The 23,479-nt window shown below is 40.0% G+C and overlaps 1 protein-coding gene across 3 annotated transcripts in view; it reads left to right on the top strand.

Moving 5' to 3' along the window:
* Positions 1 to 20,415, top strand: part of LOC146504894 (B-cadherin-like) — a 74,422-nt gene extending 54,007 nt beyond the window's left edge. For 2 of the 3 annotated variants that reach the window (XM_085182339.1, XM_085182341.1), the window contains exons 6-19: positions 986 to 1,141; positions 2,282 to 2,423; positions 2,732 to 2,904; positions 3,460 to 3,588; positions 7,782 to 7,967; positions 8,122 to 8,372; positions 11,727 to 11,869; positions 12,942 to 13,033; positions 16,337 to 16,469; positions 16,864 to 17,085; positions 17,190 to 17,320; positions 17,696 to 17,839; positions 18,177 to 19,450; positions 19,786 to 20,415. In XM_085182339.1, coding sequence (XP_085038465.1) covers positions 986 to 1,141; positions 2,282 to 2,423; positions 2,732 to 2,904; positions 3,460 to 3,588; positions 7,782 to 7,967; positions 8,122 to 8,372; positions 11,727 to 11,869; positions 12,942 to 13,033; positions 16,337 to 16,469; positions 16,864 to 17,085; positions 17,190 to 17,320; positions 17,696 to 17,839; positions 18,177 to 18,392 — 2,118 coding nt within the window. In that variant the 3' untranslated portion in view covers positions 18,393 to 19,450; positions 19,786 to 20,415. The other variant, XM_085182340.1, reaches the window with a different exon arrangement.
* The last annotated feature ends 3,064 nt before the right edge of the window (positions 20,416 to 23,479 follow it).

Here is a 23,479-nt window from a genome sequence, read left to right as displayed (position 1 = left end):
TGGTGACATTATTTGTGGACAGGATTTCTCTGTTGTTCCTCTGCAGTGAGCACGTGTTTTTCCCATTTTTAGTTGTCACTATTAAATCTCCAGAATTTCCAGGTTTTTTGGATGCCTCTTAGTTATGAGCTAACTTTGTTAATTTTAGATAAATAAAATATCTATGAAAGAGAATGAAAAGTTATTGCTTTAGGGAAAGATCTAAAGTTTATGTGCAGTAATGAGAGCAAGATGTTGTCAGTTAATACATTGACACTTGTTTTATTACTGTCTTTTCCATACTGTGTGTTGGAAATTGTTGGAATAACATAATTATTCTAAGAAAACTACAGAGTTGTGTTTCACGCTATATACTGTATATTGGTTAATTTATCTTACGACATCCACTACTGTGCTGTCTTTCTCTGCTCTCTTATGTTTGATATCAGGATAACCAGGATTCTGTTGAATATTAATGTGCATAGCCTCTTTGCTGTTGTATAAATAAAATAAATTTACTTCTTCATTTTCTTTCTGAGCACTCAGAGTGCTTTATACAACTTGTCCTATTCATACAAGAACTTTTCCCCATGCTTTTTCTATGAAAGTGCTTTCTAACATTCACAAACATTGTAAAGCAAATCATATCTTGCTCAAGGATATTTGAAAAGCAGAGTGAAGTAGATAGGGATTGAACCACCAACCTTATGATCAGTAAATTACCTGCTTGACATCCTGAGCAACAGCTATCCCAGAACTGTTATCCTCATCACTGAGAGTGATTTAAGTCAATGTGGTGTGTTTTTTCCAGATCCGCTTAGAGAATCTAGCAATCTTATTGATTTGAGATCACAAGATGACTGAATCATTCTGATCTGTGTATCAGGATAACCAAGAATCTCTTGATATTTTTGAAGATGAACTTGCACAGCTTCTGTATTGTTGCATAACCTTTACCATAGACAGTGAGAGTGATCTAACTCAGTCCTGTGTGTTTTTTTTCCAGATCCGCTCTAATGAAGATAAAACAAGGAAGCTCTTTTACAGCATCACTGGTCCAGGAGCTAATCTGCCTCCTGTTGGTCGTTTCAAAATGGACAGAGAGACTGGAAATCTGTATGTAACACAACCACTCGACAGAGAGGAAACAGCCGAATATATAGTAAGCATCCCCACTTTGTCCAAATGTTTTCCAAAGTGTGTATCTTTTGATGATCATCAAAAGATACACACTTTCATCACACTTGATGATGAAAGCTTTTATTCTGATTATCCTTTCATGTGGAGTCCCTTTGGAAAGCTTTTTTATAAACATTTTATGTTATAAGTTCTGTTAAAATAGTTTGTTTTTGACGTTCTTTGTACATCACATAAAAGAATCAGGCCCCATCTTATCTTAATGACCTTAAAGTACCGTATCACTCCAATTAAGTGCTCTCAGACTGCGGGCTTACTTGTGGTTCTTAGAATATTTAAATACTCTTTCTTCTGTGGAACCAGCTTCCAGTTTGGATTTGAGAGATAGACACCCTCTCTACTTTTAAGATTAGGCTGAGAACTTAGAACTTTTTTCACTCACTGTGTTTATACACTGCTCTGCATTCAATTATTAGTTATTATTAATCTCTAGCTTTCATGTCAGCGTGTCTTTTGTTTTGTCTCCCTTCCTTCACCCCAACCAGTAGCGGCAGATGGCCGCCCCTCCCTGACCCTGGTTCTGCGGGAGGTTTCTACCTGTTAAAAGGGAGTTTTCCCACTGTTGCCAAAGCTCTTGCTCATAGGGGGTCATCTGATTTTTTGGGTTTTGGGTTTTATATATAAATTTAAAGCATCTAGGGGAAACTGCTGCTGTGATTTGACACTATATAAATAAAATACCATTGAAGTGATGACAGGTATCGTTCTGAAATATTCGTTTTATAGATGTATTGAGACTCTTTACATATTACTAGTTATGTCAAACATTTTCAGCAGAAAATTGCAGATCTCTTTGGTTGTTTCAAAAACAAATGTACAATCATCCTTTTGAGAGACAGAAACAAAGCAATCAAGTAACAATAACATATTGACTGGTCACTTGATCATTTATAAGTCTTTTCACTCTTATATCTAAAGTTTTACAGGAATTCATTTCAGGTTTATTTATATAGCACCGAATCACAACAAAAGTCACAACAAGACACTAAAATCTTTGCTTTGTTTGTATTGTGTGTAGATTAAAGGTGTAGAGATAAATGAATTAATTTAAAGGTGAATCTGAAACTTTCTGAATCAAACATGTTGAAATCTTTTGCCTGTGTAGTTTCTAGCACATGCTGTGGCTGATGGAGCAGGAAAAGCTGAGGCTCCTATGGAGATTATAGTACGTGTGATTGACCAGAACGACAACAAACCTTATTTTACGACAGACTACAAAGCAAATGTTGCTGAGGCCACGGCCATTGGTATGTTTAAACATATTTTTGACATTATTTTGTTTTCTTGTTGGCACTTATTTGCAGTTTTCTTTATTTTTGCTACTATCTACAATTCTCAACAATAGAAATCAATGTAGTGCAGAGGTTTAAATGCAATGAATTTTAAGATATTCAGAAACCTTCAGAACCTTCAGAAAATTACAATGTGGGTTGGAATGAAATTAGACTTTTTACGCTAACTCTATTTTGATTTAATAAATACTTAAATGAAGCAGTGTGAAGACCTTCTAAAACTTCTGCTCTTTATTTCCTTTTTCTGAATTCCTCCACTCCAGGGACTGAGGTGGTTAGGGTTGAGGCCAAAGATGACGATGAGCCAAATAGTGACAACTCAGATCTCCGCTATCGTATTATGAACCAGGACCCACCACTGCCCACTAACAACATGTTTGAAATCAACCCAGTTACTGGAAGCATCAGAGTCACTGGTAAAGGACTAGACAGAGAGGTAAGATTTGTTAAACCACATTTAACATACAAGTGTCCTTTTACGCCTAAGTACTGAAAAAAGCATTTTTATGAATCAGGATCAGTAGTCTGCCTATCACTGCTAGAAATCAATCCCAAAGAGGGCACTGCACCAAAAACACTGCTGGTGATTTCTTGGATAATGATAATATTTACCTTTGAAGTAAAACCTGAATTTACTGCTGAAAACAAACACTGTTCTTGAAGCTTAACTTTTACTTTAGAGTCTAATGGTCTCCATTTCTAGTTTGTGTCATGCTTGTCACAGTTTCACCACTGCTTGGTCAATAATACACTATATTTAAAAAGTTTGACCAAGGCTAATATCAGATAATGGCATCAGGCTTGCATGTATTTGTCATAAGCAAAATATTCTATGAGTTTATCTTCAGCTTTTCAGCAGAATGCCGGGCCTTCGTAGGTGAAGGGTTTTAGTCAGTTTGAAAGCTGTGTGTTACAGAGGTTTGTAAACTGATGTCAGTGTTCCTTCCTGTTGATGAGCTGATCTACCTTAACAGTCCCCATCTCTTAACAGAAATATCCACAGTACACTCTGACAGTACAAGCAGCAGATCTGGCGGGAGAAGGGTTATCCGGACAAACAAAAGTCATCCTCGTGGTGACGGACAGCAATGACAACACTCCAGTCTTCACTCAGAAATCTGTAAGTACGAAGTACTCGTAACTGCAAACTTCCTGTTTAACTGCTGCTTTTTCACTCTGTTAAAGCAGAACACATTCAGTCTGTATCTAACTGCCTTACTAATGTTGGCTAATGCACACCATTTAACAAAATAAGTCCACAGCATGTGCAGTGACGCATGTGAAATAAGAAATGACACAAGGAAAAAGTATTGAACATGCTTACTGATATTTAATACTCCATCCAAAAGTATTTTGGATTCAAGATGCCTCCTTTATGGAGAAACTAGTCGCATGCATGCACACAAGCAGTTTTCAAATCCTGAAGCTTCTGTGGGTCACTTCTATGAATTCTGAAAATGTATAGAAAGAGCCAAAGCTCAGGTGGAATTAGGTCTCAGGGCTGGGCCATTTTAGCAGCTTTATTATCTTTCACTGTTACCAACTGAGTCTTTCCTTGGCTTTGTGTTTGGGATCATTGTCTTACTGAAGCGACCATCCTTGCCTCATCTTCCTCATCTTGGTAGATGGCATGGTGAATGGGCATACAGACCATGGCAATTGAGTGCATTGCTTATTACTTTCTTTGAAACAATTGTAACTACTGCATCCACTCTGCAGGGGCCTTTCCTTCCATAATGGTTCCTACTCTTGCTCCTCTTTCTTGGGTTTCTGCTGCTTGAGTTATTCTCTAAGCATGTGGTCGGTCATGGCCATCTTTTAAGCAATGGTTTAACTAGAGCCAGCTTGAAAGTCTGTTGTCCATCCATCCATCCATCCATCATCTTCTGCTTATCCGAGGCCGGGTTGCGGGGGACGCAGCCTAAGCAGAGAAGCCCAGACCTCCCTCTCCCCGGCCACCTCCTCCAGCTTGTCCAGGGAACACCAAGGCGTTCCCAAACCAGTTGAGAGGTATAATCTCTCAAGCGTGTCCTGTCCCTCCTCCGAGTGGGACACGCCCGGAACACCTCACCCAGGAGGCATCCTTGTCAGATGCACGAACCACCTCATCTGGCTTCTTTCGATGTGGAGGAGCAGCGGCTCTCCGCAATCTCATTCTTCCGGTCACTACCCACAGCTTGTGACCATAGTTGAGGGTGGGGATGCAGGTCGACCGGTAAATTGAGTGCTTTGCTTTTACGCTAAGCTCTCTCTTTATCTTTTAGAGAGCTGGTCCATTCAGACACTGAGTCCGAATGGACCATGTTCAGCACCTCCATTGCCGAAGCTGCTACACTGAGCTGCAAACCGCAAGGTTGTTGGTGTCTGTCGTGATGGTAACCCCTGAACCAAATGGTGGACACCAGAGGTGAAGGGAGGCACCAGGCTAAAGAAGGAGTCCTATTGGGCTTGGTTAGCCTGTGGGACTCCGGAGGCAGCTGATAGGTATCGACAGGCCAAGCGGAATGCGGCTCGGGCAGTGGCTGAAGCAAAAACACATTCTGTCGATGTGAATTATAATTTTACAGAATTTACATTTACCCTTAGCCAGCAGTTTTAAATGTCCCTCAGTGTCGCCTCTTCTAGTCCCTGGAAGGCACTTGACTATGATTGCTGGTGTCTCTAGCTTCATATGTCCCAGAACATCCATCTCCACTTTTCCAAGGCCGGGTTGGGGGGGGGCAGCAGCCTAAGAAGAGAGATATAATTTCTCCAGCGTGTCATGGGTCTGCGCTGCAACATGCTTGGGACACCTCACCCAGGAGGCACCTAGGAACCATCATTGTCAGATGCCTGAACTGACTCAACTGACTCCTTTTGATGTGGGGCAGTAGCGGCTCTACTCTGATCCCGTTCCAGATGGCTGAACTCCTCACCCTATATCTAAGAGGCAGAGTCGAGCCATCCTTCGGAGAAAGATCATTTCCGTGATTTCCTTCTTTCGGGCCTACCCAAAGCTCATGACCATAGGTGAGGGTGTGGATGTAGATTGACCATTAAATCGAGAGCTTCGCTTTTATACTCAGCTCTCTTTTCATCACGATGGACTGGTACAGTGTCACTGCAGACGCAGCACCAATCTTTGTTGATCTCCTGCTCCTCTTACTTGTGAACAAGAATTTAAATTAAAACTTAAACTCTTCCACTTGGGACAGTAACTTGTCCCTGACACAAAGTGGGCACTCCACCCTTTTCCGGCTGAGGACCATGGTCTCAGACTTGGAAATGCTGACTGTCATTCCTGCCGCTTTACATTGATGTGCGAGCAGGAGTCTGCACAAGTGGAAGCCTTTTACAGCATATTACAAGTGTTGTTATTGCTATAGCAGGCCGAGGAATAACTAAACATCTGAGCAGGAAAGTGCACGAGGGACAGGTAAAGAGGCCATGCTGCTAGCGGGTTGGCTATGAGGTAAGCTAAGCTAGCGAATCCCTAAAGACACACTGAGTGACTACTGTGAATGTAATTAGTGGCAGAATCATTCCATAAAATCATCATTCCATTAAAAAACTCTGATAAAAAAAACCCCTGAAAATCAAGTAGCAAATATTTATGTAATTCACATAGTTTTTGAGACGTCATTTTACTGGTTGTCTTCTAGTGTCCTGTTTTGTGAGTGCCCCACTTGCACATTTTAAGACACCACAAAGTCCCCACAGAACTTAATCCAGACAGCTGATATGAGTTTCACACCCACACATCCACCAGTTAACCCTGGTCTAATACATTATAATTTGAATGATTGCAAAGTTAGAACACAGTTTGAAAAAATATTCCCCTTCATGCAAAGGCATTGAAGCATTAAAGCAGCCAATGTCCAAAGAACAACTTTGAAATTATGGACAATCATATCAGAAGAGAGAAAGAGAAGACTGTGCTGTAAATTCATTAAAATCTGTCAAAAAATAGCCACTGCTTTCAAGCAGAAAAATAAAACAAGCAAGATTTTTCAGCTCTAAGCTATTCTCTTTTTTAAAATAATTTCAACAGAAATCTTTCTTTTATTTAAAATAAATTAAATGCTGCATCTAGTACTATGCAAGCTTCTAGCTTTGATTGACAATGTTTAGAATAAACCTGATGACATGACATTCCAGAAAGTCTAAAAGTCAACCAACCACATCCCAAGTTTGAGAGCTGTGATCAAGGCTGACAAAAGACGAAGCAGACTGAGCCCTGAAATTGCTAAAAACTTGTGTTACTCTTAAAGTAAACACATCAGTCTTGTTAACAAATAGAGAATTTGTCATCACTCTTAAGTAATTAGTTTTTTGCTATTTTGCTGAGTGCTTTATGAAGTTAATGGGTTCATCTAACATGTTTGCTTTGTCTTTAGATTGTGATTTGCTGTGTTGAGTTTTGGTCAGAAGACTATTGCTGGCTACTTTCCTTTTTGTGTTGTAATCCATTTGACAGGTATTTACCCATTTATTTTTGTAATTAGAAGGTCTATATTCAGTGGCTGGAGTTGAATTGTATGTCTAGTTTAAGTAAGTTGGTATTTAAATATTAAAAATTCACATTTTTGGGCCAGGTGCCAAGTTTTAGTTGATAATTATGTGTGATTTGGTTAATAATGAAAAGAGGTTGTGGAAGAAAGATGGATTGTCATTGCTGGGGCCACAAATGTTGACTAGCATGAATATTTTATTACTTAGGGATAAACTGATAATCTCATTGGGTCACTGAGAGATGTATTACAAATTAATGTTTTTTCACCTCCTTGCTGTTTACTATTATATGTTTGATATTATATCTTGTCCAACTTTGTACTTTAAGATTTTGGATTTCATAGTGTGCAAGTCAGTTTCTTGCAAGAAGTATATGTCTGCAATAAGATTATGAATTATTGATGTACAATTTAAGTTATTTGGCGGTTAGGCGACCGTTGCGCTGGAGGTTGGGAAGCGCATCTGTAACCGGAAGGTCGCCGGTTGAATCCCCGGGCTCTCTGTCCTGGTCGTTGTGTCCGTGGGCAAGACACTTTACCCTACCACCTGCTGGTGTGGGCCAGAGGGGCCGATGGCGCGATATGGCAGCCTCGCTTCTGTCAGTCTGCCCCAGGGCAGCTGTGGCTGCAACTGTAGCTTGCTTCCACCAGTGTGTGAATGTGAGAGTGAATGAATAATGGAATTGTAAAGCGCTTTTGCGCTATATAAATCCATTATTATTATCAGACTCCGATGACCCATCACAGCAAAAACAGAACAGGCAGAACACCAAGATCTGTTTTGACTCCCATGATTTCTGACCCATCCTTAATTTTCTCACAGTATAGTCCGACAGTTGATGAAAACAAAAAGGATGTTGAGGTGGTAAAGATGATAGTAACAGACGAAGATGAACCACAAACTCCAGCCTGGAACGCCATCTTCAAGATCATCAGTGGTGATCCTGATGGACTTTTCACAGTAAAAACAAGATCTAACAAACAAGAAGGAATCCTTTCTACTGCAAAGGTAGGAAGAAAATCAGGAATTCATTCATAATATTGGGAGATATTTATCATCAGTGATTAGTTGATGGAAACATTTTCTGTGATTTGTTGGGACTTAATAAAAATCTGTGCCAACACCCTTATGATGTGTTTTTTTCTCCCTTCCTTCCGACCAGGAGCTGGACTTTGAGACGGCCAGCAAGCACACTCTGTTGATTTCAGTGGAGAATGAGATTCCTTTTGCTCCTGGTGTTTCTGTGGTCACTTCTACTGCCACAGTGGTGGTGAATGTGAGAGATGTGAATGAAGCTCCAATATTTGATCCAAAGGAGAAGCTTGTGGTAAAACCAGAAGACCTTGCTGTGGATGAAGTTGTGGTCCAGTACACCGCTTCAGACCCAGACACTGCACGCAAGCAGAAAGTCGCGTAAGTCAACTAGGAACCAAACACCCCCCCCCAAACATCTTTTTACTTCAAACAACATTTGAAGTAAAAAGGTAAACAAAAAATGTGTCACCAACCTCATAAGCAAACATTACATTACTTTCGTAATATTGAAAAAAAAAAACCACACTATAAAACACCCCTAGTATTAGTCAGAATTTCCTTTTTAGCACCCAACAAGTTGACAGACGGGCTTGAAAAGTTTAATTGTTTTCTTAATGTTTTCTTGATATCAGGGGAGAACGGCCAGACTGCTTTGAGCTCATAGGAAACTAGCCTTGACTCAAACTACCACTAGAGATTCATATGTAGATATTAGGGGTGCAACGATACACAAAATTCACGGTTCGGTTCGGTTCGATACTTTGGTGTCACAGTTCGATATGTTTTTGATACAAAAAAATGTTCATGCCTTTTTAATTTGTCATTTATTAAAATTATAAATATATATTTTAACTCAAAAGTACAGTTTTTAAGTTTAATGTTGCTGAAACAACAAAGTAATAAAATAATAAATCTATCTGATCGAGAAAACACTCATCTTTGGAAAAGAGAGTTTATTACAGAGAAATGGCTCTTTCCAAAATAAAAGCTATACTATACGCTTGTTCTGGGCTATATTCTCAGCAACATATTAAACATATCAGGTCCCCATAAGGAGAATCATGTGCTAACGGCTGTCTAAATGACTCGGCTAAAGTTTGTAGCATGCGTGTTTGTTGTTTTTGTCTGCTTCCACTTGTCTTTGCACTAGGATGATGTCGGAGTAAATGTGCAGTCATATTCGTTGTGTTCCCACTAGTGCTGTCAGCGTTAATCTCGTTAAAATTACATTAACGCCATAACGTGGCAAATCTCCGTGAACAAGTTACCGCGGATTGCCCTGGACGGCGTCGACACGTTAACAAGCTAACTGCACTAATGCACTAGTTCCCACCAATTGAGCATTGTGTGGCACATCCGACATACTGTTTTACTTTTGTCCATGATGCCCTTACCATCAGGGTCATGCTTCACATGAAAACCAAGATAGTTCCAAACGCCAGATCTGAATGAGGGTGGGGGAGGTTCAATTTCGGGTAGCGTTGAGGCAGTTGCCATGTTTCAACGAGCTTAGCTTCTGTCTTGCTAGCTTCCGTTGCGCTCTGTGGATATGCACTCGACAGTGCAGCCCAGGCGGAGTAGTCGAACGCAGATCCACTGAGCGCTCAACACAGACAGCATCGTCAGAGGAAAAGTTGACAAAATAAATAAAAAATGTTGTATTGTTCGATACATATGCATACCGAACCGAAAACACTGTATCGAACAGTTGAATATCGATACATGTATTGTTGCACCCCTTGTAGATTTGGATAACCTTCATATGCAGAGCAGCATCTCTAAATGCACAGCACATTCAACCTTAAAGCAGATGGGTTACAGCAGTTAAAGATCAAACTGGGTGACTGGGTCATTTGTTAGCTAAGAACAGATAACTGAGGCTACAGTTTACACCACACCTGGACAAACAAAGATTGGAAGAATATTTTCTGGTCCAAAGAGTTTTGTTTCTGTTGAAAGGAACAGAATTTGTCAATAACATAAATTACACAGCCTGCTACATGTCCCTCCCTTCAGTGTACCTGCCTTCTTATTGATGCTTCCAGCAGGACCACAGACCATATCTCAAAGCTTAGATAATCTCAAACTGGTTTCTTGAACAAGGCAGTGAGTTCACTGTACTCAAGTTGCTTCCACAGTCACGAGATTTCAATCCAATGGCACGCTGTTGGGATGGAATGGAATGGGAGATTTGCATGATGGCTCCAGAGCTGACAAATCTGCATGATGATGTCATGTCAACATAGACATGTAGATGGGATAAGCATCAAATTCCGACACCTCAGTCAACACAGAACCATAGACCCATCTTTCTTCACCACAAGGCAGGAATGGTGGAATCTGGCACCTTCAGCTCCAACTTGTCTCTCTCCTTTACCAGGCTCAGAAGACGTTCTCTTTCAAAACCTCTCTCAGTATCTCACCATGGAAAGTGGCCTGTCACGTGACCAGGGGAAGATTCCACTACCACCATGTCTATCCAAGACAAACCAATCAATTCAAGGACATGGGGCCCGACCCCATTATAATAGCCCCTGGCCCAACATCAAGCATTCTAGCTTTCTTGGGATTTTTTCTGAATTCTTCTTAAATGGTCTGTATTTGTTTAGCGCTTTACTAGTCCCTAAGAACCCCAAAGCGCTTTACACATTCAGTCACTCACCCATTCACACACATTCACTTCTTCTATTACTCTGTAATTATTTTCATCAGGGAAATATATTGTTTTAATAGCTGTTATTGCATTGCAGCAAGTAGCTTGTGGTTTTGTGTTTGTGACTATTGCCAGCTGTCAAAGATAACCTTTAGTAATAATGGCTATTGGTTGGTTGTTTCCATGCTTTCTGCTCAGGTGCATGTTCATGTTTTTCTTTTCCACATGCACCGTTTCAGATTCATGTTTATGATCTAAAGTCACAGTTAATCATAGTTTATTCCCAGTTTAGATTTTTAGTTAGTTTATCTCAGTGCGCTTTTGCCTTTGTTTTTTCCGGCCTCCAATAATTTTTTTGTTAAATTAGATTCCTGCCTTCAGCATCTTAAATAAACTCAAGGTCTGCTGCTGAAGCCCCATGACGTTTATCGTCCTTCTGGTCCTGATGCCCCTAAAATAACTGAAATGTTTTCAGCTGCCCTGCCAGCCTCTCTTGTACTGTCCCTTGGGCCTGCTAAACCAAACCCCCTCTGCAGCAGAGCCACAGACCACACCTCCCTCGTGATTTTTTTGGGCTCGAAATTTAACATTTTTCTCAAAATAATCACTGACTTTTTTTTTTCATTTCTGTGGTCCTAATACTACTTTGGATTATCGTTATCAGTAAGGTCTTAAAAGCCATTATTAATATTATTATTATTTCTATTTTTTTCTCTGTTTTTTATTTCTTTTTCTGAAGAAAAGCATTTTTGTTACCCTTCAGCCGTAAAAACCTGATTAATAGGTGTGTCTACTAATGAGCTCAGGGGTAGCACTGGTAGGATACAGGAACCCTGTGACAGTTAATGTGTTTCATGAGGTTTTGCAACTTAAATTGACTGTTGTTGCTGTGATTTATCACAATATAAATAATACTGAATTGAATTGCATTCTGCGCCTAACCTGTCACTGTGTATTTAGCCTAAGGAAAAAGTAAGTCTATGTCAAAAATCAAATAACACATTGTGCCATATTGTGAAACATGCTAATTGTAATCACCCTGCCTGCACAGTATTACCATCTTTCTGTGTCTTGTGCAGGTACAAAATAATTAATGACCCTGCAGGCTGGCTGAATGTGGACAAGGACACAGGCCTTATTAAAGTGGGAAGACTCATGGACAGAGAAGCTCCTTTTGTCACAAACAATAGATACATCGCAAACATTGGTGCATATGATGATGGTAGGTGGGAGTTAAGACTGCTGCAAACTATTATCATCATTTGACTCCCATACACAATGACCACTGATATGATTTTATTAAACTACAAGTGTATGAATAATTACACTGGTCAACAAGAGTTTTGCTTCTGGGATTCCTTCACCTTTACTTCAGGAACTTGCTGACTAAGAATCTGAAAACTGTTTTTGTCTAACACATCCTGGTTTACAGTATGATGTTCCAAGTACTGAACAACGAAGATGACTGGACAGAAACAGCAGCGCGTTTCAGCATTTAGGAAATACGTTTTGTTTCAAGAAATATGTTCTGTCTTTAGAAAAGTGAAGCTAAAATTAGATTTGTCCTGAAATCTGTGAACTCATACTTGACATTGAGTTCAAAAGGAAACTGAGGCCAACTAAATGATCAGATTGTGAAGCATTCATGCAACCAATATCAGGGAAAATTGAGTATGATGGGTGAATACTGTTGGTTCTCACAAAAAGAGAGATGTGCAGTACAAGCACAAAAAAGGTGCCTCAGACAGGTTTCAGCTGACTGACCTCATTTTATTTTGAGCTGAATTGAAAGAAATATATTTTAACACATCTGCGGTATTATCATCTAATTCACTTTCATAATAAAGACATTAAAACAGTTTTCATGAGAAATGATTAAAAATCAATACTTTCTGTTGATTATACTATTTTGATATTCATAAGTATCAAAACGATGTGTATCTAAAAAAAAAAAAACAGAGGCTCAAGCTTAAATTGGATATCACATCTAAAATCGGTGTAAAAGCTGCAATAGCTGGTCTGAAGTTCTCAGTAGCAAAATAATAGTGATATGAAAGTGTGTTATTTCCCTGAAGTTTTTTTCTTCTCCTTAAACAAAATTCCAGTACAAACTGATGTCCCTTGGATGCTCATAGCTAATAACATTGTAGCCCTTAATTGCTCTGCCTTCATTTGTTTATGTTTAACAGCCAAATGTTAGTTATAAGAATCAGTCCAGAGCAAAGTTTTTGAGCAATAATACAGATTTTATTTAAATACATTTTGGTCTCCTGATGTGTTTGTTCTGTGACCAGATGCAGTCCCAGCTACAGGAACTGGCACTCTGATCATTCTGCTGGAAGATGTCAATGACAATGCTCCATTTATTGAAGAGCGTGAAATCACGGTGTGTCTTATTTCCAATAGCTCAAGAGTCGTTTTGTGTTGAATTTGTCTAATTGTCAATTCAATTCAATTCAATTCAATTTTATTTATATAGCGCCAAATCACAACAAATGTCGCCTCAAGGCGCTTCATAGATACAGAGAAAAGCCCAACAATCATATGACCCCCTATGAGCAAGCACTTTGGTGACAGTGGGAAGGAAAAACTCCCTTTTAACAGGAAGAAACCTCCGGCAGAACCAGGCTCAGGGAGGGGCGGCCATCTGCTGCGACCGGTTGGGGTGAGAGAAGGAAGACAGGATAAAGACATGCTGTGGAAGAGAGACAAAGATTAATAACAGATACGATTCAATACAGAGAGGTCTGTTAATACATAGTGAGTGAGAAAGGTGACTGGAAAGGAAAGACTCAATGCATCATGGGAATCCCCCGGCAGCCTACATCTATTGCAGCATAACTAAGGGAGGATTCAGGGTCACCTGGTCCAGCCCTAACTATATGCTTTAGCAAAAAGGAAGGTTTTAAGCCTAATCTTAAAAGTAGAGATAGTGTCTGTCTCCTGAATCCAAACTGGAAGCTGGTTCCACAGAAGAGGGGCCTGAAAACTGAAGGCTCTCCCTCCCATTCTACTTTTAAATACTCTAGGAACAACAAGTAGGCCTGCAGAGCGGGAGCGAAGTGCTCTAATAGGGTGATATGGTACTACAAGGTCATTAAGATAAGATGGGGCCTGATTATTTAAGACCTTGTATGTGAGGAGCAGGATTTTGAATTCAATTCTGGATTTAACAGGAAGCCAATGAAGGGAAGCCAAAACAGGAGAAATATGCTCTCTCCTTCTAGTCCCTGTCAGTACTCTTGCTGCAGCATTTTGGATTAACTGAAGGCTTTTCAGTGAGTTTTTGGACATCCTGATAATAATGAATTGCAGTAGTCTAGCCTGGAAGTAATAAATGCATGAACTAGTTTTTCAGCGTCACTCTGAGACAGGATATTTCTAATTTTAGAGATGTTGCGCAAATGGAAGAACGCAGTCTTACATATTTGTTTAATATGTGCGTTGAAGGACATATCCTGGTCAAAAATGACTCCAAGGTTCCTCACAGTGTTACTGGAGGCCAAGGTAATGCCATCCAGAGTAAGAATCTGGTTAGATACCATATTTCTAAGCTTTTCAGCGCCGAGTACAATGACCTCAGTTTTATCTGAGTTAAGAAGCAGAAAGTTAGTGGCCATCCAAGTCTTTATGTCTTTAAGACATTCCTGCAGTTTAACTAATTGGTGTGTGTTATCTGGCTTCATGGACAGATAGAGCTGGGTGTCATCTGCATAGCAGTGAAAATGTATGCTATGTCTTCTAATGATGCTGCCTAGGGGAAGCATGTATAATGTAAACAGAATTGGTCCTAGCACCGAACCCTGTGGAACTCCATAATTAACCTCAGTGTGTGAAGAGGACTCTCCATTTACATGCACAAATTGGAGTCTATTAGATAGATATGATACAAACCACTGCAGTGCAATACCTGTAATACCTACAGCATGTTCTAATCGCTCTAATAGAATATTATGGTCAACAGTATCGAATGCTGCACTAAGGTCAAGAAGGACAAGCACAGAGATGAGTCCACTGTCAGAGGCCATAAGAAGATCATTTGTAACCTTCAATAAAGCTGTTTCTGTGCTGTGATGAACTCTGAAACCTGACTGAAACTCTTCAAATAAACCATTCCTCTGCAGATGATCTGTTAGCTGTTTGACAACTACTCTTTCAAGGATTTTTGATATGAAAGGAAGGTTGGAGATTGGCCTATAATTAGCTAAGACTGCTGGGTCTAGAGATGGCTTTTTGAGTAAAGGTTTAACTGCAGCCACCTTGAAGGCCTGTGGTACATAGCCGATTATTAGAGATAGGTTGATCATATATAAGATCGAAGAATTAATCAATGGCAGGACTTCTTTGAGCAGTTTTGTAGGAATGGGGTCTAAAAGACACGTTGATGGTTTGGAGGAAGTAATTATTGAAGTTAACTCAGAAAGATCGATTGGAAAAAAAGAGGTCTAACTTAACATCAATGAAACTAAGAGTAGCTGTAGATAATATTACATCTGTGGGATGATTATTGGTAATTTTTTCTCTAATGATAAAAATTTTATTTGTGAAGAAGTTCATGAAGTCATCACTAGTTAACGTTAAAGGGATGGTTGGCTCAAAAGAGCTCTGACTTTTTGTCAGCCTGGCTACAGTGCTGAAGAGAAACCTGGGGTTGTTCTTATTTTCTTCAATCAGTGATGAGTAGTAAGCTGTTCTGGCTTTGCGGAGGGCTTTCTTATAAAGCAACAAACTATTTCTCCAGGCTAAATGATGATCCTCTAAATTTGTGACACGCCATTTCCTCTCCAGATTACGAGTCATCTGCTTTAGGGTACGTGTTTGAGAATTATACCACGGGGTCAGGTACTTCTGATTAGAGACCTTAGTTTTCACTGGAGCTACAGTATCCAGAGTCGTACGTAGTGAGGAGGTGAAATTATTAACAAGATAATCGACCTCTGTTGGGGTAGCGTTCAGATAGCTGCTCTGCTCTGTGTTGGTACAGGGCATTGACGATGATAACAGTGGCTGGATTATATTCTTTAAACTTAGTTACAGCGCTTTCAGAAAGACATCTACTTTGATAAAGTCCACTCTCCACTGCTGCGTAATCAATTATTGTAAATGTAAATGTTATCAAGAAATGATCAGACAGGAGAGGGTTTTCAGGAAACCACTGTTAAATGTTCAGTTTCTATGCCATATGTTAAAACAAGATCTAGAGTGTGATTAAAGTGGTGGGTGGGTTCTTTTACATTTTGAGAGAAACCAATTGAATCTAACAACAGATTAAATGCCATGTTGAGGCTGTCATTTTTAGCATCTACATGGATGTTAAAATCACCCACAATAATTATTTTATCTGAGCTCAGAACTAAATTAGATATAAAGTCTGAGAAATCAGACAGAAAACTCTGTGTAAGGCCCAGGTGGACGATAGATGATAACAAGTAAGACTGGTTTCTGAGTTTCACAGCTGGGGTGGACAATGCTAAGCATCAGGCTTTCAAATGAATTAAAAGTCTGTCTTGGTCTTTCATTAATTAATAGACTGGTGTGAAAAATTGCTGCCACACCGCCCCCTCGACCTGTGCTTCGAGATTTCTGGTGCAGAAATTGTGGTGCAGGATGGGTGTGTTTGTAAGATTTCCAACTACAGGATGGTCATCAGCATGAAGAAAAGCTTCACTGTGACCTTGTGTTTCCTCAGGTGTGCAACAAGGATCCAGCTCCTCAGCTGCTGTCAGTAACAGATAAAGACGGACCAGAATTTGGACCTCCGTACTCGGTGTCTTTACAGGGCATGTCAAAGACCAACTGGACCGCTAGGATGAACGACTCCAGTATGTACACTGCTAACATGTGACAAGTACAAACTTGTGCTGTCCAATAAGATGGCCAGAATTTGAAATATTTTGGTACATAAATTTCACTGATATTTTATCAGCTGTGTTCTTTTGCGATAACAAAAATATTTCCTGTTGTGAACATCAGGGCTGCTTCCTTCCAAAGGCTAAAGTTTAGCTCATACATGATTCAGTTTTCATCACTGAGATTAGAGTGATTGGTGCTTGTGTGAGGAGAGTGAGTACTGCCAGAAAAGAAACCCTAACACAACATACTTAAAAGAAGGATGATTGGCTTTATTGAGATATCTCATTTTCAAAAATATGTAACACAACAAATCCATCAACACAGAACTATAAAGCTATATTTCTGCTGACTTGTTTATTTCAGGAACAGGGGTCATCTTAAATTTAGCCACTGAGCTGCCCAGTGGAGATTACAGTATTATACTAAGAGTGGCAGACAAGCATGGCCTGGAGCTGGACAGCATCATCAAAGCTGAAGTTTGCCACTGCAAGGGCAAGGGAGCAGAGGCGACATGCTTAGGCCGTGGTATAGGTGGCAGCAACCTGCCCCTTATCCTCGGAATACTTGGAGCCATCCTGCTGCTCGGTGAGTCACACATCTGTAGTCTCAGGTCAGAGCATTTCTTTCCTTTCACAGCTAATTAGGTTTTGGTTGATTACTGAGTGCTAAACTTTGCTCTCTGTGTTCAGCGCTGGTGCTGCTAATGCTGCTGTTTGCTAAACAGAGGAAAAAGGACAAAAACAAGCCACTCCTGCTAGATGATGGTGTCAGGGACAACATCTATTACTATGATGAAGAAGGAGGTGGAGAGGATGATCAGGTAAATGGACACATTTACACGATTACACATTTACACAAGTACAAAGTAATCAAAGCTGCACACGCAGGAGCAGAAAACCTTGGTAAATATGTCACTGTGTTTATTGGAGTACTGGAGAATTCTGCCATTGCTGTTCCCAAGCCTGGATGAAAAAGGAGGGGAGTTGGGCGAAATGCCAAAAAGAAAAACGGAGAGTTTTAAAAGGCTGATTAAATTTGCTGTATTATTTCAGTGATTTGACCCAGGCTTTTTAGTGATAGAAAAGTATGAGTACACAACAGGCCGAAAGCAGTGAGTGGATGAAGAGTGTGGATTGCAGAAGTACAGCATTAAATATTCCATATAATAATGCATCATTAAATCACTTTCTATCAGGACTATGACTTGAGTGTTCTCCACCGTGGTCTGGACAACCGGCCTGAGGTGTTAAGAAGTAACGTGGTGCCAAACTTCATGTCTGCTCCTCAGTACCGGCCTCGGCCCACCAACCCAGAAGACATGAACAACTTCATTGAAGATGTGAGTGAGATTCTAAAGTACCTTGAAACTTATTCAAGCATGGTTACAAAACTAGGTTTCCCCCTGGCGAGTTGTTCAAGGCATCTCCTACCAGGAGGACGCCTTGGGCACCAGAGAGAATGAGCTGGAGATGGTGGCTGGTGAGGGAAGTCTGGGCTTCTCTGCTAGCAGACGATAGAGGCATGGATGTGGATAGATGTGTATGTCAATTGTACATCATGTCTGGGCTTTAATAACTTCCACATTCATTATTCTGTTATTTTTATCCAGGATATGTAAGGTAACCAAAACAAGTTGTGTAAAATTTCTAGAAAAGTTATCTTTGCTCCTCCCTCAGAACCTGAAGGCTGCAGACAATGACCCAACAGCACCCCCTTATGACTCCCAGATGGTATTTGACTACGAGGGAGGTGGTTCTGATGCAGGAAGTCTCTCCTCTTTGAACTCTTCAAGCAGTGGAGACCAGAACTATGACTGCCTCAGTGAGTGGGGCCCTCGCTTCAAGAAACTGGCCAACATGTACGGAGGAGGAGAAGATGATGATATGCTGTAATCATACCACATGGCATGGCCTCATGTTTCATTCAAAGCAAGCCAGAAGGCACTTTCAACTACACATTAGTGTTTTTATAGATATATATATGCATTGTGGTTTGCCTTCTCACTGAAATGCCATTATCAGTTATCGGCCACTGCTGAGAAGCCAAAGGATGAGCGCTTTTGTTTTGTTGTTTTTGAATTTCCTGTTTTGATTGCATTAGGCTCTGTATGCCTTTTTTACATCCCTGTTTGACCTGCAGGCTGAACACATAAATACTTTGGTAGTTTTCTGTTGAATGAGTGCTGGAGCCATGTGTTGCCTTTTTCATAGGGTTTGTGTTTCTGGTCTCAATCTGTTTAATAAGTAAAATGAGAAATAATCAGGATGAAATTCGTTATGTTAAATTTGTTAAAATTACATTAAATTTGTTAGGCAGACAATCCACAGATTTATCTACCACTGAAACGTAAGTCTGTGAGTCCTCTGAAGCGTTTGCTAGATTTTTCGGAGGATGTTAAGGCACTGACGGCTTTAAACTTTAATGAACAGAAAATAGAGGTCTTTGTGTTTGGACCCTGTAACCACAACAGCTGCGGGCCCTTAAGAATTTATTTTTAAAAAACACTTTGCGAGGACCCTAGAAGTGATTTTTGACAGTGTGATGGCCAAACCCATGGCCACACTCTAAAGTCGGTAACTCTTGTATATTTTCATTTTTTCATTTGAACACAATAACACACTTTAGTTCCTGATCAGCCATTATATATATCCATGTGTGTCATTTCCTGTTTAGGTCAGTTATGTTTGTTTGGGCAGTCACTTGGTAAGTTTGCAGTTCTTTGCCTGAGTTTAGTTTTGTTTCTTTGACCTCTTTTATGAGCTCAACATTTATTACTTTTGTAAATATAATTTTTGGGTTAAATAAATGGAAACCCTATGTTTCTGATAATTCCTGTGACTCCTCTTGTCCATCACAGACAGTAATCTAACCTTTGATAAACAGATTAATGCTGTAATCAAGACTCGTTTCCTTCACCTCTGGCTACTTGCAAAAGTGAAGCAATTCCTCTGTTTTAATTCAATTCAATTCAATTTTATTTATATAGCGCCAAATCACAACAAATGTCGCCTCAAGGCGCTTCATAGATACAGAGAAAAGCCCAACAATCATATGACCCCCTATGAGCAAGCACTTTGGCGACAGTGGGAAGGAAAAACTCCCTTTTAACAGGAAGAAACCTCCGGCAGAACCAGGCTCAGGGAGGGGCGGCCATCTGCTGCGACCGGTTGGGGTGAGAGAAAGAAGACAGGATAAAAGACATGCTGTGGAAGAGAGACAGAGATTAATAACAGATATGATTCAATACAGAGAGGTCTGTTAATACATAGTGAGTGAGAAAGGGAGGTTTTAGAGACTTTGAGAGAGCTATCCATGCTGTCATTTCATCTCACCTCAACTTTTGTAATAGTCTATACTCAGCTGTCAGTCTGTCATCAGTTAGCTGCCTGCAGCTGGTCCAAAAAGCTGCAGCATGGTTACTAACTGGCACGACTAGACAGCATATCTCACATACTAGCATCCTTACACTGGCTCCCAGTTAGTTTTTGAATTGATTTTAAGATTTTATTATTCGTTTTTAAGGCGTTGCACGTGTTAGCACCCTCATAAGTTTATGATCTTTTAAATTGGTACACCCCTGCAAGATCACTGAGGCCTGCAGATCAAATGCTCCTAGCTGTCCTGAGGTCCAGATTAAAGCACAGAGGCGACTGGGCCTTTGCTGTGACTGCTCCTAAATTGTGTAACAAAGTGCCCCTTCATGTCAGGGCCTCGTCAACATTAGACACTTTCAAAACGCATCTGAAAACCCACTTTTGTTCCTTGGTTTTTAAATCAGAATGATTTTGCACTACTTTTGTCTTGTTTCTTACTCAAATCTTCTCATTTCATGCTTCTTTTTCTTATTTTTTTGTCGTGCATTTATAGAGATAAAAATCTTTTTTGATTATCTTAAATGTTGTTCAACAGTTGTTTTAAATGTGCTATACAAATAAATTTGACTTTAACTTTAATACGACTGGATTTGTGTGGTCTCTAATTTCATGTGAGTAATCTCAGTGTCTCTTCACTTCAGTTAATTGCAGAGGAAGCAGACTGACCCACGTAAGACTTCCTTTTTATAAAAATCCTTTCATTTTCTCAAAAATCAACAGTGCACTTTATAATCCGGTGCGCCTTATTTAGGAATTCTGGTTGTGCTTACCTTCCTCGAACCAATTTTATGTGGTACATGGCGCTCAAAATGCTGAATGCTGAATTCTATAAGGCAAAGCCGTAAATATGTGTCTGAGTCTTCTATCGAAGGTTAGATCTATCTTTATGAAGTTAATGAAAAACGCTTTATTTCACCACGTTAGTGCGTTTCTCGCTATTACATGGCATTACCTTGGCCTCCAATAACGCTGTGAGGAACCTTGGAGTCATTTTTGACCAGGATATGGTAAATGGTAAATGGCCTGTATTTGTATAGCGCTTTTACTAGTCCCCCTAGGGACCCCACACCCAGTCATCCACCCATTCACACACACATTCACCCACTGGTGGAGGCAAGCTACAGTTGTAGCCACAGCTGCCCTGGGGCAGACTGACAGAAGCGAGGCTGCCATATCGCGCCATCGGCCCTTCTGGCCAACACCAGTAGGCGGTAGGTGAAGTGTCTTGCCCAAGGACACAATGACCGAGACGACCGAGATATGTCCTTCAACGCACATATTAAACAAATATGTAAGACTGCTTTCTTCCATTTGCGCAACATCTCTAAAATTTGAAATATCCTGTCTCTTAGTGACGCTGAAAAACTAGTTCATTTTTCACTTCCAGGCTTTTTTATTTATTACTTCCAGGCTGGACTGCAATTCATTATTATCAGGATGCCCCCCCCCCAACAGCCCTTTTGAATGTCTCCCTAGTATGGCCACAACACCTCACTCTTGGAGCACTTTTTTTGCCACATGTATCGCAAACCACAACAAATTTACCCTAAATTACTAAAATATTGATATTTTAATGTGAGAATCAATTCTAGAACATAAATGATTGGTATCGGAGGAATCGATATTTCAGGATCGATCTGCACATCACTAACCTCCAGCCTACCGTAAATTCAGTAGAAGAAGAATAGCGTCAATGGCGCCATTGAGCAATCCCGTCGCGATCCCGAGTTAAATTTGAAGACGTTGGTTTTGGCGGTATCGGTTGTTGTTGCAATAATGTCTAATAATAATAATTCAGCATCTGAGAGAGTTTATCAAGGAGAGATTAACTTCTGCTGCAGAAAAAATCTTCTCAGAGTTTGAAAAAACGATCGTCCGTTATGAGGAAGAGATCCGTCAGCTAAGACTGCTTAATATCAGACCCGGGGTAAAGTCACACAATACAGGTGTGTAAATTTGTGGAGGTGTGGGGGTTGCGGGACAGTAAAGTGTATGCAGTTATATCTGTGCAGTGTTGAGAAGGTTACTTTTAAATGTTTTCCACTACAGATTACAGAATACATGGCCCAAACGTAGTTTGTAACGTATTCCGTTAAGTTACTCAATGTGAATAACATATTCTAAATACTTTGGTATACTTTGGTACTTTATATATTTTTATGCTTTTTACAACTACATGCCGTGTGAATTATTGCTATAACTGAAGGCTACTAGCCAAGTTGGGGTGGCTGTAGCTCAGGAGGTAGAGCAGGTCACCTACTGATCGGAAGGTTGGTGGTTCGATCCCAGGCTCCTCCAGTCTGCATGTCAAGTATCCTTGGGCAAGATACTAACCCCAAGTTGCTCTCCGATGCATCCATCGGAGTATGAATGTGTGTGAATGTAGTTAGATAGCACTAAGTATAGATAAAGTGCTTGTGAGAATGGGTGTGATTGGGTGAATGTGGCATGTTGTATAGAGCTCTTTGAGTGCTCCGAGAGAGTAGAAAAGCGCTATATAAGAATCAGTCCATTTACCATTTACCGAGCTAACAGCTGGTGTTAGCTAAAGTTAGTTCATAGATTTTAGACTGTTAGACTTAATTGATAGCAGTAACAACTTGCTAGTTACAAATAATCATGTGCAGTTCTGAAAGCAATACCAAGTAAATCAATAAAAGTAAAATTGTGATGTAAAATGAGTAGCAGTATGGTGGACATTAGGTAAGGTTGCAGTTTTTGCAGCGATCTCGTATAGAAAACAATTTCTGTATCAGTAATATGTTTTCTTTCTGTTTGCTTTCAGAACTGCACATGATTATTTGCAGCTAGCAGGTTGTAATGCAGCCTTCAGTAATAGTAATGAGTCACACAGCAATAGTACATCAAAGATTCTGAAGTGGGTCATAACCTAGACAACCTACAACAACTAAAACAAGGTAGTTGTAGAAGGCTTACGTTAGGGCTGTGCAATATGAAGAAATATATCAGATGATGAAATAAAAACATCTATAGTTTAAAGTTGTATGCTGTTGTTTGGTTTGTGGTGTCACAAAATACATTTTTAACAGCAATATTTTTTCATTGGTTTCATCTTCACTGGCTATCAATAAAGATGAGGCAGAACCTGGTAGCTCCAAACAGAAGGACCAGTCAAAACAAATTGAGGATGTTTTTCCTAAATGAGGGGCTCCCCCTGTTGCATGGACATGGTTTGGTTATGAAAAGTCTGACACGGATCAGAAAACTCTACTATGGAAATTATGCCCAGACCGGTCCCCACCATGGACTCAAACACGACAAACCTCTTTGACCACCTACGCAAGAATCATGTGAAAGTTTGTGGAGAGAGTTTATAGATGAGAAGCAAAAAAGAGCCGTCAGGTGCTCAAAATAAACCTTAGACTCAAACGTTAGAACAGGCTTTTCCCCACAACACGCCATGTAATAAATACTCAGAAAGAAAATGGCGACCGTTACAACATATATCTAAAAATATATAGTTTCATGCATTGGTCAAAATACTCAACTCCAGGTACACGACACCCAACTGAAAACACTTCACAGAAGTCAAGTTGCCCGACATTCACAGAATTTACAGAAAAAGCACTATTTTGTCATTTTTA

This window comes from Neolamprologus multifasciatus, chromosome 13, assembly GCF_963576455.1.
Source record: "Neolamprologus multifasciatus chromosome 13, fNeoMul1.2, whole genome shotgun sequence".
Taxonomy (NCBI): Eukaryota; Metazoa; Chordata; class Actinopteri; order Cichliformes; family Cichlidae; genus Neolamprologus; species Neolamprologus multifasciatus.
This window is presented reverse-complemented; position numbering and strand designations above follow the sequence as displayed.